Below are 25,773 nucleotides of genomic sequence, written 5' to 3'. Positions count from 1 at the left end.
GATTTTTATTAAGGTTATGACATGAGAAATAGAAGGAAGCTTGAATCTGTAGGACTTCTGACTAATAATTTATAGAAACAATAAGGCAGGAAAATGGAATATTCTGAAACTTAGATTAATAGGAAACAAAAAAAGGAGGGGGCTTTGAGAAAGATACGTTTTGAAAGAGTATATAAGAAAGCAGTGCAGTGGCACGATCTCAGCTCACTGCAGCCTCTGCCTCCCAGGCCCAAGCCATCCTCCCACCTCAGCCTCCCGAGTAGCTGGGACTGCATGCAGGCACGCACCACCATGCCTGGCTAATTTTTGTGTTTTTGTAGAAGTGTGGTTTCACCATGTTGCCCATGGCTGGTCTCTAACTCATGAGCTCAAGCGATCCACCTACCTCAGGCTTCCAAAATTCTGGGATTACCGGCCTGAGCTACTGTGCCCAGCCTACCTGTATTATTTTAATAAGGAAAACCATTTCAATAGAATCTAGAGATATGGTTTTACACATTGGCCATGTTATTAAAGTTCCCAATGGTGGTTTTTAAAAAATACATACATGGCTCTATTTTAAATTAAAGAAAATTGATCTGGCTGGGTGCACCCTAGACTACATGACTGTAATCCCAGTACTTTTGGAGGCCGAGGCTGGAGGATTGCTTGAGCCCCAGGAGTTCAAAACTGCAGTGAGCTATGATCCTGCCACTGCACTCCAGATTGCGTGACAGAGTACAATCCTGTTGAGAGAGAGAGAGAGAGCGAGAGACCTACGGCGTTCTTGTAGTCAGACATACACCTAACAAAAAATACTTGTCCTGCACAATGTCCTGCCTTGTGGGTCAAAGTAATTGAATGAGCCACTGACGATGAGAATGGAATGATTAATGGAGGCCAAATTGTGATATCACTGGTAAAGCTGGTTCTTTGAGTTTTGTTGGTTAGTTTTCATTCCCCTTGATTACTAAATGATGGAATTCTTTCACCCAGGATATCATTTTGCCACCTTTAATATGAAATAAAACTGTTAACGCAGTTAGCACTATGTTATGAAAATATTAAACGTTGAGATTCTTGCAACCAAAGGAAGATAGAAAATTCCAAAGAAATGACTATTTCTGGTAAGCTCCTATCCCAGCTATGTAACTCAGCTAGAATAGCAATTTTAGTGATAAAACTGTGTCAAATATTTTATTTAGTGTGAATCTGACATTTGATTTTCCTTTTATAATGCTTCTTTTTGTTATTTCAGGGAAGGAGATTACAGCAGAAACTTTTATGGAGAAGTTGGACAATGGTGCCTTGCTCTGTCAACTTGCAGAAACTATGCAGGAGAAATTCAAGGAGAGTATGGATGCTAACAAGCCCACAAAGGTAAAAGATCCCAATGCAAAAATCACTCTTAGGTGGTAGATTACTTTTATAATTGCTTATAAATTGTGTGTAATTAAAAAATTTATTGTGAACGGATGCATCAAGGTCTATACTAACAACAGAGTACAGAGTGTTCTTTTTAATTAGGTAACGTGTTATTTGCACTCTAATTACATAAATTGTATAATCCTTTTGGTGAATCTAATTAAATAAAAGCTAATGAAAAATGATAGTATTAAAAGAGTACTGTGTATAAACTCAATGAATCTGAAATATTGATTAAAAACTTAGCAGAGAAATAATTGTGTCATTAGGCAATGCACAAATCTAGCCAAGAAAGATTTACTGAATAGATCTTTGTTTTCAAAAATATTATGGCAGAATACTAGAACAAACTTTCTGGACTGTAATTTTTTGTTTATTCTAAATAAGTAGTACCATTGAACTAAGTAAATTTGGACAAATTATTTTATTTCTAACTGCTCAGATTTCTTTTCTCCACATTAATTCTAATACTCTTTTCTAGTGATTATAAACACTTGATGAAAGTATTAGTGTTTGACTGTTTTTGAAGAAAACAAGAGAGATTGTACTTAATTTTTAATAGAGAATGAAAAGAGATTTAAAAAATATTAAAATAATGTTGGCCAGGCATGGTGGCTCATGCCTGTAATCCCAGTACTTTGGGAGGCTGAGGCGGGCAGATCACTTGAGGTCAGGAGTTTGAGACTAGTCTGGCCAACATGGCCAAAACCCGTCTCTACTAACAAAAAAAAAAAAAAAAAAATAGCCCAGCATCATGACGCACGTCTATAATCCCAGCTACTCAGGAGGCTGAGGCAGGAGAATCGCTTGAACCCAGGAAGTAAAGGTTGTGGTGAGCAGAGATCACACCATTGCACTCCAGCCTGGGTGACAGAGTAAGACTCTATCTAAAAATAAAATAAAATAAAAATGTTGAAGACAATTTAAGACAAAAAGCAACTGTTAAGCCTTTTTTGCAACTCTGACAGAAAAAATAAAAGGGGTGTGTGTGTGTGTTGCCACTGAATTTATTTTTTAAATATTTTATATTACTCCGTAAAGTATTGTATAATATACAAAACCTCCCTCTATTTTTTTTATTTCTTAAAAGCAGCTCTGTGAAGGTATTAATTAATTAAGTGGCTCCCAAACTTTGCTGCACATTGGAATTACCTGAGCATCTTTAAAAAAATTGCTGAGAGCTGGGCTGGATGTGGTGGCTCGTGACTGTAATCTCAGCACTTTGCGGGGGTCAAGGCAGGCAGATTGCTTGAGCTCCGGAGTCGAGGTCAACCTGGGCAACAAGACAAAGCACCATCTGTAAGAAAAACACAAAAAAGTTAGCAGGGAATGGTGGTGTGTTCCTGTAGCCCCAGCTATTTGGGAAACTGAGGCGGCGGGTTCAATTGAGCCCAGGAGGTTGAGGTTGCAGTGAGCCAAGATCACAACACTGCACCCCAGCCTAGAAGACAGAATGAGACCATTTCTCAAAAGTAATAATAAAATAAAATAATACTGAGACCTCGATCCCATGCCTGAACATTCTGATTTAATTCCACAGGGTGAAACCTGGGTACTAGAATTTTTAAAAAGCTCCCCAGGTGATTCTAATGTGCAGCAAAGTTTGGCAACCATTAATTTCTTTTAATTTTCTCCTTAATTGGATGGTTGAAGACTCTAAGTAATTTGTACAAGATTGGCTAGTTAGTGACCAATCAAAAATTTGACACAGACAACTTTGCAAGTTTAATGCTCTCTCATTTTTGTTCATTATGTCATTATGGGTAGCCCAGGTGTGAGGAGACTGTTTATGAAAATGCTTTGTGTCAAGCTTAATGTTAGGACACCAATTTTTCTTCTGCTCTCATTTCCGTCGTGATGTAACTGGCCTCTACATCAGCTACTGATGAAAAAATATAATGCCAATAGGAGGACAATTTGTATAGAAGGTTTACTGTAAAGCAATGAACAGAGGGAAATAAGCTGTGGTGCCCAGACTCTTGAAAGCATTACCTTCACATTACGAAGTTCCTGAAACTTGTATTGCTTATTGTTGAGGATGGAGAGCCCAATGCCTCAGTGCTAAGAATCCTTGAATCCTCCAGAGTAGTAAAGATTAACCAACTCTATTAAGGCTGTTGTGCAGTTTTCTGGTTTTGCTTTGTTTATAAGGCTTTGCTTTTTTAAAACAGAAGCAAAGATTCCCAAATAGATTTGTAATTGTAAGACTCAATGTAAGATAACCCTAAAGCATTAGCCTATAGGTCAAAGGCTTTGACATTAAGTGCATTTTGCTTGGGTTCTAGTTTTATTTATTAATTGGACATGTCTGAGCCGTACTTTCCTTATCTGTGAAATAGGATTAATAATTACGTATGTATAGCTTCCATAGAGCATTGCACAAAATAGGGCCCTTGATAAAATCTCTTTTTGATAAAATCTCTTTTCCTTACGTGAAAGATAAGAGACACTTGTAAGTATTTTCGATTAACTATAAGAAAATAAATACTTTATAGTCTATGGCCATACCACCCTGAACATGCCCAGTTTCGTCTGATCTCGGAAGCTAAGCAGGGTCGGGCCTGGTTAGGACTTGGAAGGGAGAAAATAAATGCTTTATAAATGTTTGTATTTAGCATGAGAGCTGCTGTGTGCAAATATGTATACATTTGCCCCAATCTCCATGATAATATGGAATATTGAGAATATTTATGGATCAAAAGTTATGTAAGTACTTTCCTTTTAAACAGTTATTTCAATATTATAATTTTTATAATAAAACTATAAAACAAAAAGAAAAGAATTTTTTTCAGTTAGTAGAACTGCAGCAAGTTATTAAACTTGAAATAGTTCTGTGAACCTGAGCAAGTTTTTAACTGAATATAAAGCTAAATTTTTTTCTGATTGTGATAAAGGTTTTAGTATAAAACCTTAAATGTGTTACTTGAACAAGTGGAGGTTTAAAAATACTTCTTATGATCTCACCAAAAAGTCACATGCACCTGTATGTTCATAGCAGCACTATTCACTATAGCAAAGACATGAAATCAACCTAGATACTCATCAGCGGTGGACTGGATAAAGAAAATATGGTCCCTATATACCATGGAATACCTTGCAGCCATAAGAAACCAAAATCATGTCCTTTGCAGAAACATGCGGGCAGCTGAAGGCCATTATCTTAAGCAAGTTAATGCAGAAACAGAACCAAATGCCACATGGTCTCACATGTAAGTGGGAGCTAAACACTGAGTACACATGGACACAAAGAGGAGAACAAAAGACCCTGGGGCCTACTTGAGCAGGAAGGGTGGGAAGAGGGTGAAGGTCAAAAAACTACCTATTGGGTTCTATGCTCACTATCTGGGTGATGAAATCATTTATATACCCAACCTCAACAAGGTGCAATTTACCCATATAACAATCCTGCACATGTCCCCTCCGAACCTAAAATAAAAGTTGAAAAAAAATACCAATTATGACCTCACTTTCACTGCTCAATACATCAAATTTGATCTGAGGTAAAAGTTGACACAGTTGCTCTTGACTGAATTGCCTTCTCTGTTCTTGGCAGCATTTATATATTCACAACTGACTGCCAGTAATATGCAGCTTAAATCAATAATAACTTGTGCCTTACTGTATGAAAAGTGCAAAGATGACTACATTTTCTTTTCTGCCTTTTATAGTAAAATTTTAAAAGATGAAAAGCCAGAAGGTTAGTATGTATATCTTCATGGCTACTATTGTTCATAAATATACTTCTGTTAAACTCAAGATTTTTCAGTCTATTTTTGGTCTAGAAACAAAAAAAACTTATGAGATTGTAAGCATGTTGATGTTGTTAAATCTAAATACAAATTTAAACAATAATGGATTCACTACAACCCAGGTAATTAGGATTACAGTGAATATTTCCCATGGGAAAAAATGAGGCTTTCAAACTGAGTATAAATAGTCTGAAGGTTACAATATTAAGTCTGCTTTTACACGTGTGTACACTCATGTGTTCATGTATGTGTTTGTATAGAATTATTTCTCATTTTGGCATTTTGAAGTTCAGAAAAATGGTGGCGAAAATAGATGAATTAGTCAATACATTCTTTGAATTAATGAAACTGTGTGTAGGGAGATGTTGAAACAGAATTACTTTTAAAAAATTGACAACAAACTTGATCCCATCCAAAGCCATGCCACAGGAAGCTCTCTGTAATTTTTTTCTGGCAGCTTTAATCTTATCTCCTCATTTTCATAGCAATATTTTTTATTTTTCTTGGTTGATAGTTAATTTGGAGATTTTACAGCTATGTAAACAAATTTGAACGAGTAAGTTATGCCTGGTATGTGTGAAGTATGTCTGTATTAAGGATGATTTAAATGCTCTTAAATCTGAAAGTAAATTTTAATAAATGTTAGTTCACATATTTAATATTTTAGATATAAATCCGTGAGTGTTTTATATCCAGCTTTGGTTTGATAAAATAGTGTGAATGGAAATAATTCTGTCCTATGATTCTTTCTTCCCAGACATCAATCGGTCAATTTAAAAATAGCTTCTTTACGTGTGTAAGCTCTAAGTAGTTAATCTTAGCCTTTGTGTAGTGGGTCATTTTCTAACTCTGCATGGGAGCAATGTAGAGACTTCACAGAATAGGGCAGTAGATGGGTGGAAGCATTTGAGACCAGTGTGCAGCCATTTAATGTGTAATTTTATTTAATTCATTTATACATACTATAATATTATGAATTCACTGTAATTACAAATCTTAATTTTCTGGAGTTGAGGATGTTTAAAGGCAAAAATATAAATGAAATGAATCTTTCAATATTGTTTTAGGATGAGAAAACCAAACCAAATGACAGGTTTAAGATTAGGTTTTATGCCTTTTGACTCTCAGCTACCCGATCGAAGTTGGCATCTCTAATCAAGACAGGGGAATTGTTACATTTATGCATGAACTTTCTTTTCCCGGTCCAAATAGTGTTCCACAGTACAAACCCCTTCTTATTGTATATTTGCTCTCTTTCCCCCACCCCTACCAATCACAAGTTTGCTGATTTATGCAAAAGACTCTCTCAACCATGGGGCATCAGCATGGGGCAAGACATTCAAAAGGTTTAACCTCTCTTTTTCTACTAACTTTCCTTTGCATTTGTCTCATTTATTTTGAGTCTCTTCTTCAGACATCAGAGTTTCTCTGGGTTCAGAGCTTCCTCTGACTTCAAAGAGCCCTGGGTGGTTAGATCAAGTTTGAAGCAGATGAAGGAGGGGGGAAAAAAGAAGTTCTGTTACCTAGTAGAATGCTACATTATGCTCCAAGGAAGGAACTGAACATTAACCGTCTAAATGTAGAATCCAGTCCTTGTTCAGGAGAAAGAACATCCTGCAGATAGAATGCCTACAATACATTTGCCCATCAGGAGTACTTGGTTCCTTGAGCTGCAAGATAACAATACCTCAGGATGTTGTTTTGTGCCATCTGGGAATTAAATAAGACATAAAGATTAGAGATTTTCTTCTCAGAAAAATCAATAGCACTTTTTGTTTAGAGAACATCTTATCAAGATTTAATTCTGAGAAATCCAGATATTTGTGTTTATTGCTGATCTCTCTGCCAGAACAAGAAAGTATGGTAGATGCAATAAAAGGTTTTGTATGAAAAAGAAAATAAAATCTCAGCTGTGATTAATCTGGAGTCATTCATTGCTGGCTATACAGCTAAATGATTTTATATCCCTTAAAATTTATTGTTCTAAATTGCAAACATAATGCTAGAATTAAACAGAGAATATATTATGATGAGATGGGAAGAATATAGGTGGAATGATGTAGAAAGAAATAATATTTTTTATAGGGATGTTGCTGCCTGAGACTAAAGGAAAAAGAAAAGTTAGTGAAGTCCAGTTCCTCAGGATTTGTAAAATATAGGTAAAATATGTTTAAGCTTTAAATACACTAATTTTTTTAATTTACTTTGTAATTGCTTCCTGAGGTTGAATTATTTCTCAGTATAAAATTAAATCCCCCGTCACTATTTTTTTAAGTCTCTGACCAAATAGCCAAATTATTCACCTCCAAATCAGAGACAATGAAATGTCATGCTTAATGTTTTTTGTTGTTTTTTTTTCCACTGAGAGTGTTTCTGTTCTATACCATCTTCCAGAGATATGCCTAAATAGGGCTTCAATGCCATAGCAATACATGTTGGTAAATCATATAGAATAAAAAGAGTGGTATGTAAAGGAACTTGACTTTTATTTTTCAAATAAAACTCGTCACAGGAGACTTGATATGGGCTACATTTGCAGATGGGGGTGGGGGAGCGGAAAGCAGCAATGTGAAAAATTGGGCAAGATAGGGAGTGAGTGATGTGCCTTTGGAACTTATCTAGATTTTCATGTCTAATTGAGCTCATCCCATACATGGCACTTGTACTTGTAAATCCAGAAAATCGGAGACAAGTCTCAGTTAATTTAGAAAGTTTATTTTGCCAAGACTAAGGATGTGCACCCATGATACGGCCTCAGGCAGTCCTGATGACATGTGCCCAAGGTGGTAGGGGCACAGCTTAGTTTTATACATTTTATGGAGACATGAGACATCCATCAGTATATGTAAGAAGTACGTTGGTTTGGTCTGGAAAGGCAGGACAACTTGAGGCAAAGGCAGGAAGACACGAAGTAGGAAGGATGCTTCCAGATCACTGACAGATGAGAGACAAACAGTCACATTCTTTTGAGTTTCTGATTAGCCTTTCCAAAGGAAACAGTCAGAAATGCATTTATCTCAGCCATCAGAGGTATAACTTTGAATAGAATGGGAGGCACGTTTGTCCTAAGCACTTTCCAGCTTGAGTTTTCCTTTTAGCCTAGTGATTTTCGGGGGCCCAAGATATTTTCCTTTCACATACTCAATGATAAAGTAGTGCTGGGCACAATAAAAAATATGGCCCAGTGGATCATATGGCACTAAGTTCATGATAAACAGTTAATGTTTCATGATTACTGGTTCCCATGGTAGAAATTCAGTCTCCATCAGACAACAAGAACAAGCGAGGAACATTTGTGTCATGTCCTCTCCTAAAAGGGCAATGTTCCTACCTGGCCCCTACTACTAGACCCCGAAACTTTGTTTAGTTGGCAGAACCTCCTTTCTGCATTTTCATGAGATTTATTCTCTACCGTCCAGAATGTGTGTATTTTATGAAACCGTCTGGTTTGCCTACTATTCCTGCTTTCCAGTATCAAATTTCCAATACCAAATATTGTAAAATAGAAGAGGAGCTTGATGACCTGTGATGTTGAAATATCCATGGTCCCTGTAGGTTATGTCACAGGGCTGGAGATGGTGTATAGGATAGTAAGAATTCTATTGTTACTGTCAAACATATGCAAACTGATTCTGGAATTTTCTACTTATTAGAATAAAGAAAATTGCATTCTCCAAACCAAGAGATGAATGTTAAGTACCAGGATATTGAGTGATAACACTTCATTGAAAAGACCACATCTGTAACAGCAATTCTGATTAAATATGTTACTTCATTGTAATCTTCCCACTGTTTCCAAGTCATGTCAATCTTTTTTTACTGATTTTCATTGGGATATGGTAGAAGTCACTTTTATTTTTTGCAATGCTCAGGTCATTAATAACAGCATGAATCTCTGACTTTTTAAGTAGGTGTGCTTTTTTTATTTGGTCCTTTTACCACAAAAGAACTTATTCCATGTGTCAAGGATAAAAAGTATGACAGTTTTTGAGAATATCCATGCAAATTACGCATTCAGGAAAAACTATAAAAATAACATCTAATGTTTGCAAAAGTGTACTAGTTATAGTATAAAGTAGGTTTAGGTAAAAAATCTAACTGTCACCTGATTCCCCACAAAGCATTTCCCCTTTCTGAATGCATAGTAAACAGATCAGGTCCCTCTGGAGATTGGAAGGAAGCTTTATATAAAGACTTGAGATCATTACTGCCTTCATTCAGTGAGCTCTGGGTCTATAATTTGGCTCTAGTCTGGGAACTGGGCAATCAGAAGATTTGTTGCTCTTTTTCTTATACAAAGAAAACCAAATACTGCATGTTCTCACTTATAAGTGGTATCTAAATGATGAGAACCCATGGACACATACAGGGGAACAACACACACTGGGGTCTTTCAGAGAGTAGCGGGAAGGAGGAGGGAGAGGATCAGGAAAAATAACTAATGGGTGCCAGGCTTAATACCTGGGTGATTAAATAATCTGTACAACAAACCCTCTGACACAAGTTTACCTATATAACAAAGCTGCACATGTACCCCTGAACTTAAAATAAAAGTTAAAAAAATAAGAATTAGGGAATTGACTTTCAATTTACTTCCCAAGGCCCCATGATTAATAAACCATAATCAGATTTCCTGTGCTTTAGGTCATTCTAGGAGATCTGATTGGCCTCTCCAGATTGTATTCTGTCCACCATATCCACTTTGCCTCTGGAAATTAAGTGCCAACGTGTGTTCCTGCCACCCTGAGAATTTCCATTCACACTGAAATGAGAAAGCTCATTTCAATAACAGCTCCTGAGGCTTTCTGAAGAATAATGTCACCTTAAAAATTTTTGGAGCTTTCTTCATCAACTTATTCTTCACCCTTTAGTGAAAAATAGAGCCTCTGGGGTCCCACTGAGTGACATAGTGAAAAGTATGCTTATGTGAGGAATTCATTATAGGTTGAATAGAATGTGGAATTTTTTCTTCAAGTTTTTAATTCCTTTATCTATATCATACCAAGTGATTCCTGGCTTTTTGTGCCATTTAGTGTGAGCTATTGTTGAATATACCTTTGTGTTAGCAAATCTAGCAAACTTTAATAGGGTCATTTTATGCTAGCCCATTGAATTTGGGACATCTTATTAGTCCAGTACAAGTAAATTAATTTTGCTGAATCCAAAATTACATCCTGCTCTCCTCAGACTAATACCCTCAAAATCTATTGCAAAGACAGCAACAAACAAACAAACAAAAAACTTCTGCCATAATATATTTAGTGGCACTCAACATTTTAAATGTATATTGAGGCTTTGTAACTAATTAGCCAGGAATTCCTGAGCCTTACTGTGGGATGTATCTAAATTCATCCTCAGCCAGGCTGCAGTATTTTGATGTCTGGTAGAGGTTGTCAGCAATGGCTTGAAAAAGTATGGGTTCGGCTGGGTGCGGTGGCTCACCCCTGTATTCCCAACACTTTCGGAGGCTGAGGCGGGTGGATCACTTGAGGTCAGGAGTTTGAGACCAGCCTGGCCAACATGGTAAAACCCTGTCTCTACCAAAAATAAAAAAAATTAGCCGGGTGTGGTGGCATGCACCTGTAATCCCAGCACTTGGGAGGCTGAGGCAGGAGAATCACTTGAACCTGGGAGGCGGAGGTTGCAGTTAGCCAAGATCATGCCACTGGACTCCAGCCTGTGTGACAGAGTGAGACTCCTTCTCAAAAAAAAAAAAAAAAAAAAAAAAAAAGATTCTTTATTCTGTGGCTAGCTGAGATTTAAGGACAGAGCCATTGTTTCAGAACTGTCCAAATTAGTTGATATACTTTTCTTAACCTGGTCCAGGAGCATAACGGGTGTAGAGGAATCCACCATGTACCCTCCATGTTTCCCGGAAGGGTATGCTTACTGTTTTCTTTCCCAGCCTGCCCATCCTTTTCATGTCTCTGCCTCTGCCTCTCTTCCCAAGATAAGAATGTTAGTCCCTTCTCATCTGAGACCAGGACCTGGCAAGGGGACAGGATTTTAGCAAAGGACAGGAGCCAATAGCAAATGCAAGTCATATTATTCTGCAAATTCCATATATCACAGCTATTCAGTGGAAAATTCTTCCATATTCAACAGCTCACAAATGAAAGAAACTTAGTAGATTTCTCTAAATTTGACAACAGAATATTTGTCAAACAAATTTGAAATAAAGAAAAAATTTCAAAATTTGTGATATTCACCAATAATGAGCTGTGAGGTTGAGATTTTCCTGAATTATTAGAAATTTTGTCCTGGTTAATCATGCTAAAGAAAAGATTCCAATACGTTTCTATTCTTCCTATGCAAATATTTCTAAGACATTGTTTTAAGAAGAGGTGACCAAAAGGTATAAAACAAAAATATTTAAGAAAATGTGAAGTAGCATTCATTCATGCAGTTAATTAATAAGAAATATTATGTTGTTCTTCTGTGCTTTGTGATGGTTCTAGTGTTTACCATCTTTTAAAAGTTATTAATTTCTTGTGCTTCATTTTATTAGGCGAAAATATTTAATTCCATATCTAATTTTGTATTTATAATTCTGTTCTTTTTTATAAGGAAAGCACCCAAATAAAATAAGCTCAAGCCCCCACAAAATCTGTTTCTTTTCTAGCCCCTGTGTAAATAGCATAGGCTGCTAGTATTCTTTTTTTTTTATTATTATTATTATACTTTAAGTTTTAGGGTACATGTGCACAATGTGCAGGTTAGTTACATATGTATACGTGTGCCATGCTGGTGTGCTGCACCCATTAACTCGCCATTTAGCATTAGGTATATCTCCTAATGCTATCCCTCCCCCCTCGCCCCCACCCCACAACAGTCCCCAGAGTGTGATGTTCCCCTTCCTGTGTCCATGTGTTCTCATTGTTCAATTCCCATCTATGAGTGAGAACATGTGGTGTTTGGTTTTTTTGTCCTTGCGATAGTTTACCGAGAATGATGATTTCCAATTTCATCCATGTCCCTACAAAGGACATGAACTCATCATTTTTTATGGCTGCATAGTATTCCATGGTGTATATGTGCCACATTTTCTTAATCCAGTCTATCATTGTTGGACATTTGGGTTGGTTCCAAGTCTTTGCTATTGTGAATAGTGCCGCAATAAACATACGTGTTCATGCGTCTTTATAGCAGCATGATTTATAGTCCTTTGGGTATATACCCAGTAATGGGATGGCTGGGTCAAATGGTATTTCTAGTTCTAGATCCCTGAGGAATCGCCACACTGACTTCCACAATGGTTGAACTAGTTTACAGTCCCACCAACAGTGTAAAAGTGTTCCTATTTCTCCACATCCTCTCCAGCACCTGTTGTTTCCTGACTTTTTAATGATTGCCATTCTAACTGGTGTGAGATGGTATCTCATTGTGGTTTTGATTTGCATTTCTCTGATGGCCAGTGATGATGAGCATTTTTTCATGTGTCTTTTGGCTGCATAAATGTCTTCTTTTGAGAAGTGCCTGTTCATATCCTTCACCCACTTTTTGATGGGGTTGTTTGTTTTTTTCTTGTAAATTTGTTTGAGTTCATTGTAGATTCTGGATATTGGCCCTTTGTCAGATGAGCAGGTTGCAAAAATTTTCTCCCATTCTGTAGGTTGCCTGTTCACTCTGATGGTAGTTTCTTTTGCTGTGCAGAAGCTCTTTAGTTTAATTAGATCCCATTTGTCAATTTTGGCTTTTGTTGCCATTGCTTTTGGTGTTTTAGACATGAAGTCCTTGCCCATGCCTATGTCCTGAATGGTAATGCCTAGGTTTTCTTCTAGGCTGCTAGTTTTCTATTCCACAGTTGTGTTCCATTATCGGTCTCAACACCAATTCCAAATATAACATATTTTTCTGAGTCCTGACAACTTAACTCCATACTCTGGTACCAAAGAAATTATTTGAAAAGATGAATTTATTGAGATAAATTTACAGAATGAAGGGAGAATTCTAAATGAAGGGAGTAATGATCTCAAGTCTTTACTATACTGCTTCCTTCTACTCGCCAAAGGGACCCAAACTCTTTACTATGCATTCAGGGAAGAGAAAAGCCTTGTGGGGAATCAGGTGACATGTAGATTTTTTCAATCTAAAATTATTGGAAAAGACGAATTTACTGTCAAAAGAATGTATTCGAAAGATATGGGGGTACCGCTTAGAGAAAAAAGACGTGAAGGAAAGCAAAACTGGATTTGGAGGGCTTAAGAATTAGACTATTTACAAGGATTATGCAGCGTAGATACACAGTCATTTCACAGTACCACTGTTAGGGTGAATAATTTCAGACATTTTTAGAGAGGGCAGCTGAACAGAAATGGTTAATAGTGTAAACTCAGTAGTCATACTACCTGGGTTGAAATCATAACTCCTCCTCTGTGCCTTAGTTTCTCATTTGTAAAATGTAGTAATAATTGTAGCTACCTCATTTGGTTATTATGGGGACTAAGTAAGTTATTATACACAAGCACTGGGTGGTACCTAGTACATATGGGTGCTCATTAGCATTTAGCTGTTAACTTTATTGTATCATTCCTCTCAAGATTAACATTTCAGCAAGAAAGAGCCTGATTAACAGCCAACTTTCTGCCTAGATCATGGCTTCATACCTTGATTGCTCAGACTGAATAAAATGAAAGAACGATAGTGTCCCTAAGGAAAATTAATATGCTCTTACCTAAGAAGGGAAAAGGATACTGGAAGTGTAGAGATGCCCTTGCAGTCTCTACACTCTGTATCTGTAGATCTGGCCTCTCTCTTATGGTTTGTCCATCTGCATGTTAACCCCTCTTTCTTGTACCATACTGTTGTACTTAGTTGTTTCCTAGTCTTTATCCCTTTGCTAGACTCTAAGATCCTTGAGTACATAGCTTATGTTCTATTCATCTGTGAGTCTAACATAATGCCTAGCATATAGATGCTCAGTAGACATGGTGTTGGATGAATGAATAAATAAATGCCCCAATATGTATATTTACCTTTAGATCCAGAATACTGTTATCCATGGGTTTTAGCCATCTTTGATTTTTAATCCTGAAGACTTTATTCTCATTAAGTTTGAAATTCCCCTCTCTGCCTGTTTGCTTAGCTCAAAAGCCTTTGATGTGACAAAGCATGAGGAGCAAATCTGACTTTTCAAGTCGTAAAGACAGAAGATTTGAGAATTTTAGAATGGTCTAGGGAAAGAACAAGGATCTGAGGACGTTAAAAGCACTGACAAGAGATTGGCTGAAGTAACAGACCATGGGGATTTAAACTAGTTAGGAAAAAGTGAATCTTGGAGGAGGATAATCATTTAGTTAATTGTAAATGTTATTATATAGTCACATGATGTATTATTTGAGTTCAGAGCATTATATAAAGGTAAAAATTATGATAAAAATGAGCATATTTATATCCAATGGTTCATTCAGTTTGAGGATTTCTTTTCAAGGCCTGATTATACTGCTTGCAGTATAAAATAAGCATCAGATGAGCGATAGCTAATGGTTTCATGAATTTGCTCACCACTGAAAATTAGGAAGAAAAATTAAATTGTAGGGCTTTTAGGTAACAGGTTCTCAAAAGATGTTTTTGACCTGAAACGAAGTGCTGTGTCTTTCAATTACTAAAGGAGCCATAAAGATGAAATCATTTTTTTTTCTTTTGCATCTTTTTCCCAATAACTGCCTCTTTTGCTCAATAAAATAGTTGGTGAGGGAAATGAGAATATTAGAACCTTTATTTTCTATCAGAGCACCCAATTGCTGTCTGCCAAAGCACTATTTAACAACCAATGTAAAAATGCAATTTCTATAAAACTGTGGGAGAGAATCAGAATTCTAGTACTTAGGAAAACTGCACAATAAATACTGCTATTGACTTTCTGAAAATGTGTTATTAAACAATAGGTAACTCAAAAAGGAGTTAAATATGATCATGGAGTATAGCAAGTTCATTTTATCAATCTTTTATAATATTGAATATTACCAACAACGAATATTTTATAATAATTGAGTCCTACTTATATTTGTTACTTTAAAATTGGATAGTTTGAATATATGTTAGCAACAAGAGATGCTGTTATTGGCTGTGGGTGTTAATGTGCATTTGTCTTCATGGTGAGAAAGATAGTTGTGATTTAAAGGGTGTGATTTAAATGAAGACAGAATACTCTCAAGGAGTTTACTCTCTATTAGGAAGAAATGTGTTGTATGTGGTAATGCATAGCTTGTGAGATCAAGCTTAAAAAAAAATAGTTGGGAAAGGGCTGGGCGCGGTGGCTCACGCCTGTAATCCCAGCACTTTGGGAGGCCAAGGCAGGTGGACCACCTGAGTTCAGGAGTTCAAGACCACCCTGGCCAATATAATGAAACCCTGTCTCTACTAAAAATATAAAAATTAGCCGGGTGTGGTGGCAGGTGCCTGTAGTCCCAGCTACTCTGGACGCTGAGGGAGGAAAATCACTTGAACCTGGAAGGCGGAGGTTGCAGTGAGCTGAGATCACACCACTGCACTCCAGCCTGGACAATGGAGTGAGTGAGACTCTGTCTCAAACAAACAAACAAACAAAAAGTTGGGAAAAAAAATTAGTTGCAAGCAGTCACAGGTCTTAAGTAAGAAAAAGGCATTACTTTATTATGGGGCTGAAATTAAAATAGAAGTTAAAAGATATAACAGTATATACTGAAATGTTTTCACACTTTTAAGATTATTTTAAGTGTGTCCTATCTTCTTAAATCAAAAATGATACTAATTAAAAATAAAAATACCTGCCATATAATATAAATACAGGAGCTACACATGCACTGCAATGTCTAAAGTGCTTATGTATGGACCTATTACAATGCTTTTTAAGTGGGTTTAAACTGATTAATTTGACCATTGTGACTACCCATACATTATCATTTTCTTTACTCTTTTTATTATCACAAGGTCAAAATCCAAATTATTCTCATTTCCTTGTTTCAATGAGTCATAGAAGGAATTGTCTCTCACACTTTTGATATATAACTCTTGAGGTGGGTGGCAGAAGAAGCCAGTGTCTAAGATATTGTGCTGAGATTCTTTAGGAATAATACTTAAAAGAGTATGAAGTTTGTTGAACTGTCTGTAGATGGAATTGCAAATTGAACAAAATTACTTTATGGCCTTATGTATTTAAAAATCTTTGGACAAGAGTATAGGCCCTAGCAAAATGGAAAATGACCATATGCAAAGCATGGAAAGCCTTTATAAAAAGCACTCATGTTTGAGATAGCTTACTTTTTATGCCCTAATAAGCAAATGACAAAAGTAAAAATTATTTTAGAATTCCCCTTAAATTATAAGAGGGTAAAATAAAATCTATCATTTTCATGTTTGTCTCCTTTCTTATTTGTTGTAGGCCAGTAGCTGCTAGCCTTCTCATATGAGCAAAAAGCCATTTCCCCAATCTTAATGTTCTCTTCATATTGGGGTATGCTCTTAATAACGACTTTGTGCTGAGTTGTGGGGAAGAGTATATCTAGCCCTATTCTGTACTCTGCTGAGAATCTACATAGTTCAGAGCAAGGAGAAGAGATGGGGAAAGACCAGGTGGCAGATTCTAACCTAGAAATTTGTCTAGATTCCAGAGGCTACTACATTTATTTGAATCTGCTTATAAAGGGCCCCTTCAAAATTGTTCTTTTTGTCTATGAGCTCAAACCATAATATATTGTTTGGTAGTGTAAATAACAGTTGCATTAAAGGCATATGAAACATATGACTGAAAATAAAATATGTTAAATTGAAACTCCAGAAAGCATAAAAAGAAGAAGAGCAAATTCTGGATAGAAAAAGGGAGGTTCACACACACATGCACACATATACATTTTTCATCTACGTGATTTCCTAGCACCAGCGCAGTGTTGTCCCTTGAGCATAAAAGTAAACCTGACTGAATTTTTCCATGATGACATCATCCCTTCTACTCACAGTCTCACATCCTGCATTTAACAATATGCAGGCACATCAGCAAGACAAGATTGTAAAAGGAGTCTAACTGGGGAACTGTTTTCATGATATTTGATAGCACTAATTGTGGTCACTGCTTTCAAAGCACTGTGGATGTAGAATATCATGTCAGAAAAAGTCACTCTCACCATATGGAAAATGGAAAATTAATTATTTTAAAATGAGCTGTTACTAAATGTGTTGGAGAAACTCAAGTCGTTGGAACAACTCAATAATGAATATGTATGCTATTTCTTAAAGGGGAACATTCATAGATTTTATATTAAGAGCCTTTTCTAAAAGGCTGAAATTTGGGGGAAAGAGTTGCTTTTTCATTTAAAAATGTCTGAGAATTGCTAGGTAATTTAAAATGTAAGCACTCACCATATTTATGTGTGTGTGGTCCAAGGTATGTGGTACTGGTACATTACAGAGTAATGGAATAATGTTTTTTAGATGAGGTAACTGAGTTTACAATATATAGAGCTCTTCAACTGTATCTTAAGCTCTTAGGGGCTGGTGACATGAATGGCTTCTATTGTTTGACTTAGCAGTTGGAAAACACATTACATATCATGCATGAAGCCTTCTAGTATGTGTTTTGTGTTTATATTACTGTGCTAGTCGTGTCTAATTTCACATCAGTGTAGGCTGCTTGTCTAACAGATGCCTCGCTAGCATTGCTGTTTCATATAAGAAATAAAAAATGTGACAATTTGCATATCTTGGAGCCAAAAGAAACAAACAGAAATCCCAGCTCAATCAAAAATTATTAAAAGAGAATTAAATCTTTGAAGTGACAAGGAAGAAAAGAACCCTACAATGAAGGTGAAACAATTCAATAAATTCAGAAAGTCTTTTGAGACTCTGTTTTGTAAGTGTTATGGAGGATGTGAAGCAAATAAGTCATAGATTCTTTCTTCTAGATCAGGAACACTTAAGTGCTTTTGTGCCATGTTCTTTTAGGCACTTGGGTGAAGCCTGTGGATCATTTCTCCTCATGCTATTTTTAAATAAATGAAATAAATACAAAATAAAGGGAACCAATTTTATTAAAATACAGTTATTTCAATATTAAAAATCAACATTAAAAAACAAATTTAAAATAATGTGCTTGTATTTTAAAAAGGTTAATCTGGCATTGCTTCTAATAAATCCTATAGTTATAAAGTAGAGAAGAGAGTAAACCCAGTGTTTCCAGATATCAGGAACAATTGTAATATGAAATAAAAGCTTCTACAATTTTTACCAATGAGAAAGCTACTGTGGTATTTTTGTCTACATTTATAATTGAAGGGATATTAAACTTCAATTAGAAGCAAGTGAAAATAAACATATATATATATATATTTTGCTCATCTCAAATTCATGATTCTCCCAGAAAAGAACCGTTTCTTGTAGTAAGGAATATTGTAGTAAGGAATATTCTTTTTTTCTTTTCTTTTCTTTTCTTTTTTTAAATTTTTTTTTGGGTTTTTTTATTTTTTATTTTATTTTATTATTATTATACTTTAAGTTTTAAGGTACATGTGCACAATGTGCAGGTTAGTTACATATGTATACGTGTGCCATGCTAGTGTGCTGCACCCAGTAACTCGTCATTTAGCATTAGGTATATCTCCTAAAGCTATCCCTCCCCCCTCCCCCCACCCCACAACAGTCCCCAGAGTGTGATGTTCCCCTTCCTGTGTCCATGTGTTCTCATTGTTCAATTCCCATCTATGAGTGAGAACATGTGGTGTTTGGTTTTTTGTCCTTGCGATAGTTTACCGAGAATGATGATTTCCAATTTCATCCATGTCCCTACAAAGGACATGAACTCATCATTTTTTATGGCTACATAGTATTCCATGGTGTATATGTGCCACATTTTCTTTTTTTTCTTTATTATTATTATTATTATTATTATTATTATACTTTAGGCTCTGTGGTACATGTGCGCAACGTGCAGGTAAGTTACATATGTATACATGTGCCATGCTGGTGCGCTGCACCCACCAACTCGTCATCTAGCATTAGGTATATCTCCCAATGCTATCCCTCCCCCGTCCCCCCACCCCACAACAGTCCTCGAAGTGTGATGTTCCCCTTCCTGTGTCCATGTGTTCTCATTGTTCAATTCCCACCTATGAGTGAGAATATGCGGTGTTTGGTTTTTTGTTCTTGCGATAGTTTACTGAGAATGATGATTTCCAGTTTCATCCATGTCCCTACAAAGGACATGAACTCATCATTTTTTATGGCTGCATAGTATTCCATGGTGTATATGTGCCACATTTTCTTAATCCAGTCTATCATTGTTGGACATTTGGGTTGGTTCCAAGTCTTTGCTATTGTGAATAATGCCGCAATAAACATACGTGTGCATGTGTCTTTATAGCAGCATGATTTATAGTCCTTTGGGTATATACCCAGTAATGGGATGGCTGGGTCAAATGGAATTTCTAGTTCTAGATCCCTGAAGAATCGCCACACTGACTTCCACAAGGGTTGAACTAGTTTACAGTCCCACCAACAGTGTAAAAGTGTTCCTATTTCTCCACATCCTCTCCAGCACCTGTTGTTTCCTGACTTTTTAATGATTGCCATTCTAACTGGTGTGAGATGGTATCTCATTGTGGTTTTGATTTGCATTTCTCTGATGGCCAGTGATGGTGAGCATTTTTTCATGTATTTTTTGGCTGCATAAATGTCTTCTTTTGAGAGGTGTCTGTTCATGTCCTTCGCCCACTTTTTGATGGGGTTGTTTGTTTTTTTCTTGTAAATTTGTTGGGGTTCATTGTAGATTCTGGATATTAGCCCTTTGTCAGATGAGTAGGTTGCGAAAATTTTCTCCCATTTTGTAGGTTGCCTGTTCACTCTGATGGTAGTTTGCTGTGCAGAAGCTCTTTAGTTTAATTAGATCCCATTTGTCAATTTTGGCTTTTGTTGCCATTGCTTTTGGTGTTTTAGACATGAAGTCCTTGCCCATGCCTATGTCCTGAATGGTAATGCCTAGATTTTCTTCTAGGGTTTTTATGGTTTTAGGTCTAACATTTAAGTCTTTAATCCATCTTGAATTGATTTTTGTATAAGGTGTAAGGAAGGGATCCAGTTTCAGCTTTCTACATATGGCTAGCCAGTTTTCCCAGCACCATTTATTAAACAGGGAATCCTTTCCCCATTTCTTGTTTTTCCCAGGTTTGTCAAAGATCAGATAGTTGTAGATATGTGGTATTATTTCTGACGGCTCTGTTCTGTTCCATTGATCTACATCTCTGTTTTGGTACCAGTACCATGCTGTTTCGGTTACTGTAGCCTTGTAGTATAGTTTGAAGTCAGGTAGTGTGATGCCTCCAGCTTTGTTCTTTTGGCTTAGGATTGACTTGGCGATGCGGGCTCTTTTTTGGTTCCATATGAACTTTAAAGTAGTTTTTTCCAATTCTGTGAAGAAAGTCATTGGTAACTTGATGGGGATGGCATTGAATCTGTAAATTACCTTTGGAAGGATGGCCATTTTCATGATATTGATTCTTCCTACCCATGAGCATGGAATGTTCTTCCATTTGTTTGTATCCTCTTTTATTTCCTTGAGCAGTGGTTTGTAGTTCTCCTTGAAGAGATCCTTCACATCCCTTGTAAGTTGGATTCCTAGGTATTTTATTCTCTTTGAAGCAATTGTGAATGGGAGTTCACTCATGATTTGGCTCTCTGTTTGTCTGTTATTGATGTATAAGAATGCTTGTGATTTTTGTACATTGATTTTGTATCCTGAGACTTTGCTGAAGTTGCTTATCAGCTTAAGGAGATTTTGGGCTGAGACAATGGGGTTTTCTGGATATACTATCATGTCATCTGCAAACAGGGACAATTTAACTTCCTCTTTTCCTACTTGAATACCCTTGATTTCCTTCTCTTGCCTAATTGCCCTGGCCAGAACTTCCAACACTATGTTGAATAGAAGTGGTGAGAGAGGGCATCCCTGTCTTGTGCCAGTTTTCAAAGGGAATGCTTCCAGTTTTTGCCCATTCAGTATGATATTGGCTGTGGGTTTGTCATAAATAGCTCTTATTATTTTGAGATATGTCCCATCAATACCTAATTTATTGAGAGTTTTTAGCATGAAGGGTTGTTGAATTTTGTCCAAGGCCTTTTCTGCATCTATTGAGATAATCATGTGGTTTTTGTCTTTGGGTCTGTTTATATGCTGGATTACATTTATTGATTTGCATATATTGAACCAGCCTTGCATCCCAGGGATGAAGCCCACTTGATCATGGTGGATAAGCTTTTTGATGTGCTGCTGGATTCGGTTTGCCAGTATTTTATTGAGGATTTTTGCATCAATGTTCATCAAGGATATTGGTCTAAAATTCTCTTTTTTTGTTGTGTCTCTGCCAGGCTTTGGTATCAGGATGATGCTGGCCTCATAAAATGAGTTAGGGAGGATTCCCTCTTTTTCTATTGATTGGAATAGTTTCAGAAGGAATGGTACCAGCTCCTCCTTGTACCTCTGGTAGAATTCAGCTGTGAACCCATCTGGTCCTGGACTTTTTTTGGTTGGTAAGCTATTGATTATTGCCACAATTTCAGCTCCTGTTATTGGTCTATTCAGAGATTCAACTTCTTCCTGGTTTAGTCTTGGGAGGGTGTATGTGTTGAGGAATTTATCCATTTCTTCTAGATTTTCTAGTTTATTTGCATACAGGTGTTTGTAGTATTCTCTGATGGTAGTTTGTATTTCTGTGGGATCGATGGTGATATCCCCTTTATCATTTTTTATTGCATCTATTTGATTCTTCTCTCTTTTTTTCTTTATTAATCTTGCCAGCAGTCTATCAATTTTGTTGATCCTTTCAAAAAACCAGCTCCTGGATTCATTTATTTTTTGAAGGGTTTTTTGTGTCTCTATTTCCTTCAGTTCTGCTCTGATTTTAGTTATTTCTTGCCTTCTGCTAGCTTTTGAATGTGTTTGCTCTTGCTTTTCTAGTTCTTTTAATTGTGATGTTAGGGTGTCAATTTTGGATCTTTCCTGCTTTCTCTTGTGGGCATTTAGTGCTATAAATTTCCCTCTACACACTGCTTTGAATGCATCCCAGAGATTCTGGTATGTTGTGTCCTGGTTCTCGTTGGTTTCAAAGAACATCTTTATTTCTGCCTTCATTTCGTTATGTACCCAGTAGTCATTCAGGAGCAGGTTGTTCAGTTTCCATGTAGTTGAGCGGTTTTGAGTGAGATTCTTAATCCTGAGTTCTAGCTTGATTGCACTGTGATCTGAGAGATAGTTTGTTATAATTTCTGTTCTTTTACATTTATTGAGGAGAGCTTTACTTCCAAGTATATGGTCAATTTTGGAATAGGTGTGGTGTGGCACTGAAAAAAATGTATATTCTGTTGATTTGGGGTGGAGAGTTCTGTAGATGTCTATTAGGTCCACTTGGTGCAGAGCTGAGTTCAATTCCTGGGTATCCTTGTTGACTTTCTGTCTCGTTGATCTGTCTAATGTTGACAGTGGGGTGTTAAAGTCTCCCATTATTAATGTGTGGGAGTCTAAGTCTCTTTGTAGGTCACTCAGGACTTGCTTTATGAATCTGGGTGCTCCTGTATTGGGTGCATATATATTTAGGATAGTTAGCTCTTCTTGTTGAATTAATCCCTTTACCATTATGTAATGGCCTTCTTTGTCTCTTTTGATCTTTGTTGGTTTAAAGTCTGTTTTATCAGAGACTAGGATTGCAACCCCTGCCTTTTTTTGTTTTCCATTTGCTTGGTAGATCTTCCTCCATCCTTTTATTCTGAGCCTATGTGTGTCTCTGCACATGAGATGGGTTTCCTGAATACAGCACACTGATGGGTCTTGAGTCTTTATCCAATTTGCCAGTCTGTGTCTTTTAATTGGAGCATTTAGTCCATTTACATTTAAAGTTAATATTGTTATGTGTGAATCTGATCCTGTCATTATGATGTTAGCTGGTTATTTTGCTCGTTAGTTGATGCAGTCTCTTCCTAGTCTCGATGGTCTTTACATTTCGGTATGATTTTGCAGTGGCTGGTACCGGTTGTGCCTTTCCATGTTTAGCGTTTCCTTCAGGAGCTCTTTTAGGGCAGGCCTGGTGGTGACAAAATCTCTCAGCATTTGCTTGTCTGTAAAGTATTTTATTTCTCCTTCACTTATGAAGCTTAGTTTGGCAGGATATGAAATTCTGGGTTGAAAATTCTTTTCTTCAAGAATGTTGAATATTGGCCCCCACTCTCTTCTGGCTTGTAGGGTTTCTGCCGAGAGATCCGCTGTTAGTCTGATGGGCTTCCCTTTGATGGTAACCCGACCTTTCTCTCTGGCTGCCCTTAACATTTTTTCCTTCATTTCAACTTTGGTGAATCTGACAATTATGTGTCTTGGAGTTGCTCTTCTCGAGGAGTATCTTTGTGGCGTTCTCTGTATTTCCTGAATCTGAATGTTGGCCTGCCTTGCTAGATTGGGGAAGTTCTCCTGGATAATATCCTGCAGAGTGTTTTCCAACTTGTTTCCATTCTCCCCGTCACTTTCAGGTACACCAATCAGACGTAGATTTGGTCTTTTCACATAGTCCCACATTTCTTGGAGGCTTTGCTCGTTTCTTTTTATTCTTTTTTCTCTAAACTTCCCTTCTCGCTTCATTTCATTCATTTCATCTTCCAGGGCTGATACCCTTTCTTCCATTTGATCGCATCGGCTCCTGAGGCTTCTGCATTCTTCACGTAGTTCTCGAGCCTTGGTTTTCAGCTCCATCAGCTCCTTTAAGCACTTCTCTGTATTGGTTATTCTAGTTATACATTCTTCTAAATTTTTTTCAAAGTTTTCAACTTCTTTGACTTTGGTTTGAATATCCTCCCGTAGCTCGGAGTAATTTGATCGTCTGAAGCCTTCTTCTCTCAGCTCGTCAAAGTCATTCTCCGTCCAGCTTTGTTCTGTTGCTGGTGAGGAACTGCGTTCCTTTGGAGGAGGAGAGGTACTCTGCTTTTTAGAGTTTCCAGTTTTTCTGCTCTGTTTTTTCCCCATCTTTGTGGTTTTATCTACTTTTGGTCTTTGATGATGGTGATGTACAGATGGGTTTTTGGTGTGGATGTCCTTTCTGTTAGTTTTCCTTCTAACAGACAGGACCCTCAGCTGCAGGTCTGTTGGAGTACCTGGCCGGCCATGTGAGGTGTCAGTCTGCCCCTGCTGGGGGGTGCCTCCCAGTTAGGCTGCTCGGGGGTCAGGGGTCAGGGACCCACTTGAGGAGGCAGTCTGCCCGTTCTCAGATCTCCAGCTGCGTGCTGGGAGAACCACTGCTCTCCTCAAAGCTGTCAGACAGGGACATTTAAGTCTGCAGAGGTTACTGCTGTCTTTTTGTTTGTCTGTGCCCTGCCCCCAGAGGTGGAGCCTACAGAGGCAGGCAGGCCTCCTTGAGCTGTGGTGGGCTCCACCCAGTTCAAGCTTCCAGGCTGCTTTGTTTACCTAAGAGAGCCTGGGCAATGGCGGGCGCCCCTCCCCCAGCCTCGCTGCGGACTTGCTGTTTGATCTCAGACTGCTGTGCTAGCAATCAGCGAGACTCCGTGGGCATAGGACCCTCTGAGCCAGTTGCGGGCTATACTCTCCTGGGGCACCGTTTCCTAAGCCCGTCGGAAAAGCACAGTATTCGGGTGGGAGTGGCCCGATTTTCCAGGTGCCGTCTGTCACCCCTGAAAAGGGAACTCCCTGACCCCTTGCGCTTCCCGAGTGAGGCAACGCCTCGCCCCTGCTTCGGCTGGCGCACGGTGCACTCACCCACTGACCTGCGCCCACTGTCTGGCACTCCCTAGTGAGATGAACACGGTACCTCAGATGGAAATGCAGAAATCACCCGTCTTCTGCGTTGCTCGCGCTGGGAGCTGTAGACCGGAGCTGTTCCTATTCGGCCATCTTGGCTCCTCCCCGCATATGTGCCACATTTTCTTAATCCAGTCTATCATTGTTGGACATTTGGGTTGGTTCCAAGTCTTTGCTATTGTGAATAGTGCCACAATAAACATACGTGTTCATGTGTCTTTATAGCAGCATGATTTATAGTCCTTTGGGTATATACCCAGTAATGGGGTGGCTGGGTCAAATGGTATTTCTAGTTCTAGATCCCTGAGGAATCGCCACATTGACTTCCACAATGGTTGAACTAGTTTACAGTCCCACCAACAGTGTAAAAGTGTTCCTATTTCTTCACATCCTCTCCAGCACCTGTTGTTTCCTGACTTTTTAATGATTGGAATATTCTAATAAACAAACAAAACTCAGAATAAATGGATTTTTACAGAATAAACAAAATGCAGTAGGAAGATTAACACAGGAGAGATTAATCTTTACTTATCTAATGAATGTGTGTGCAAATATATATGTGTGGAACTAAACCATATGTTGTTTATGTTGTTATATTTGCTACATTTAAAGTTGTTCAAAGATTGAAAAGTAGATATATGATCCTTTTTTTCCACAGACTTAATTAATGCCATGTGATATGATAATAAAGCAAACATTTACTAAGTATTTACTTCGTGTCATTCAGAGTAAGCTTTTTACATGTATTAAATCATCAAATAATTTAAAACTCAAGGTAGATTATGCCACTTCTTAGCTCAAATTTTTTCAAATGGCACCTCAACTTTCTTGGAGAAAAAGCCAAAATCTATATGACAGCCT

General features: G+C 37.5%; 1 protein-coding gene across 5 annotated transcripts in view; it reads left to right on the top strand.

Annotated features, from left to right (window-relative positions):
* GAS2 (growth arrest specific 2) overlaps positions 1-25,773 on the top strand; it is a 179,951-nt gene that overhangs the window by 51,029 nt on the left and 103,149 nt on the right. For all 5 annotated transcript variants that reach the window (XM_054524565.2, XM_054524566.2, XM_002821950.6 and 2 more), the window contains exon 3: positions 1,238-1,359. In XM_054524565.2, coding sequence (XP_054380540.1) covers positions 1,238-1,359 — 122 coding nt within the window. The remainder of the gene's footprint in view (positions 1-1,237; positions 1,360-25,773) is intronic.

The sequence above is a fragment of the Pongo abelii genome, chromosome 9 (genome assembly GCF_028885655.2).
Source record: "Pongo abelii isolate AG06213 chromosome 9, NHGRI_mPonAbe1-v2.0_pri, whole genome shotgun sequence".
NCBI lineage: Eukaryota > Metazoa > Chordata > Mammalia > Primates > Hominidae > Pongo > Pongo abelii.
Note: the sequence above shows the minus strand (reverse complement) of the source record. Positions and strands in the feature narration are given on the sequence as shown.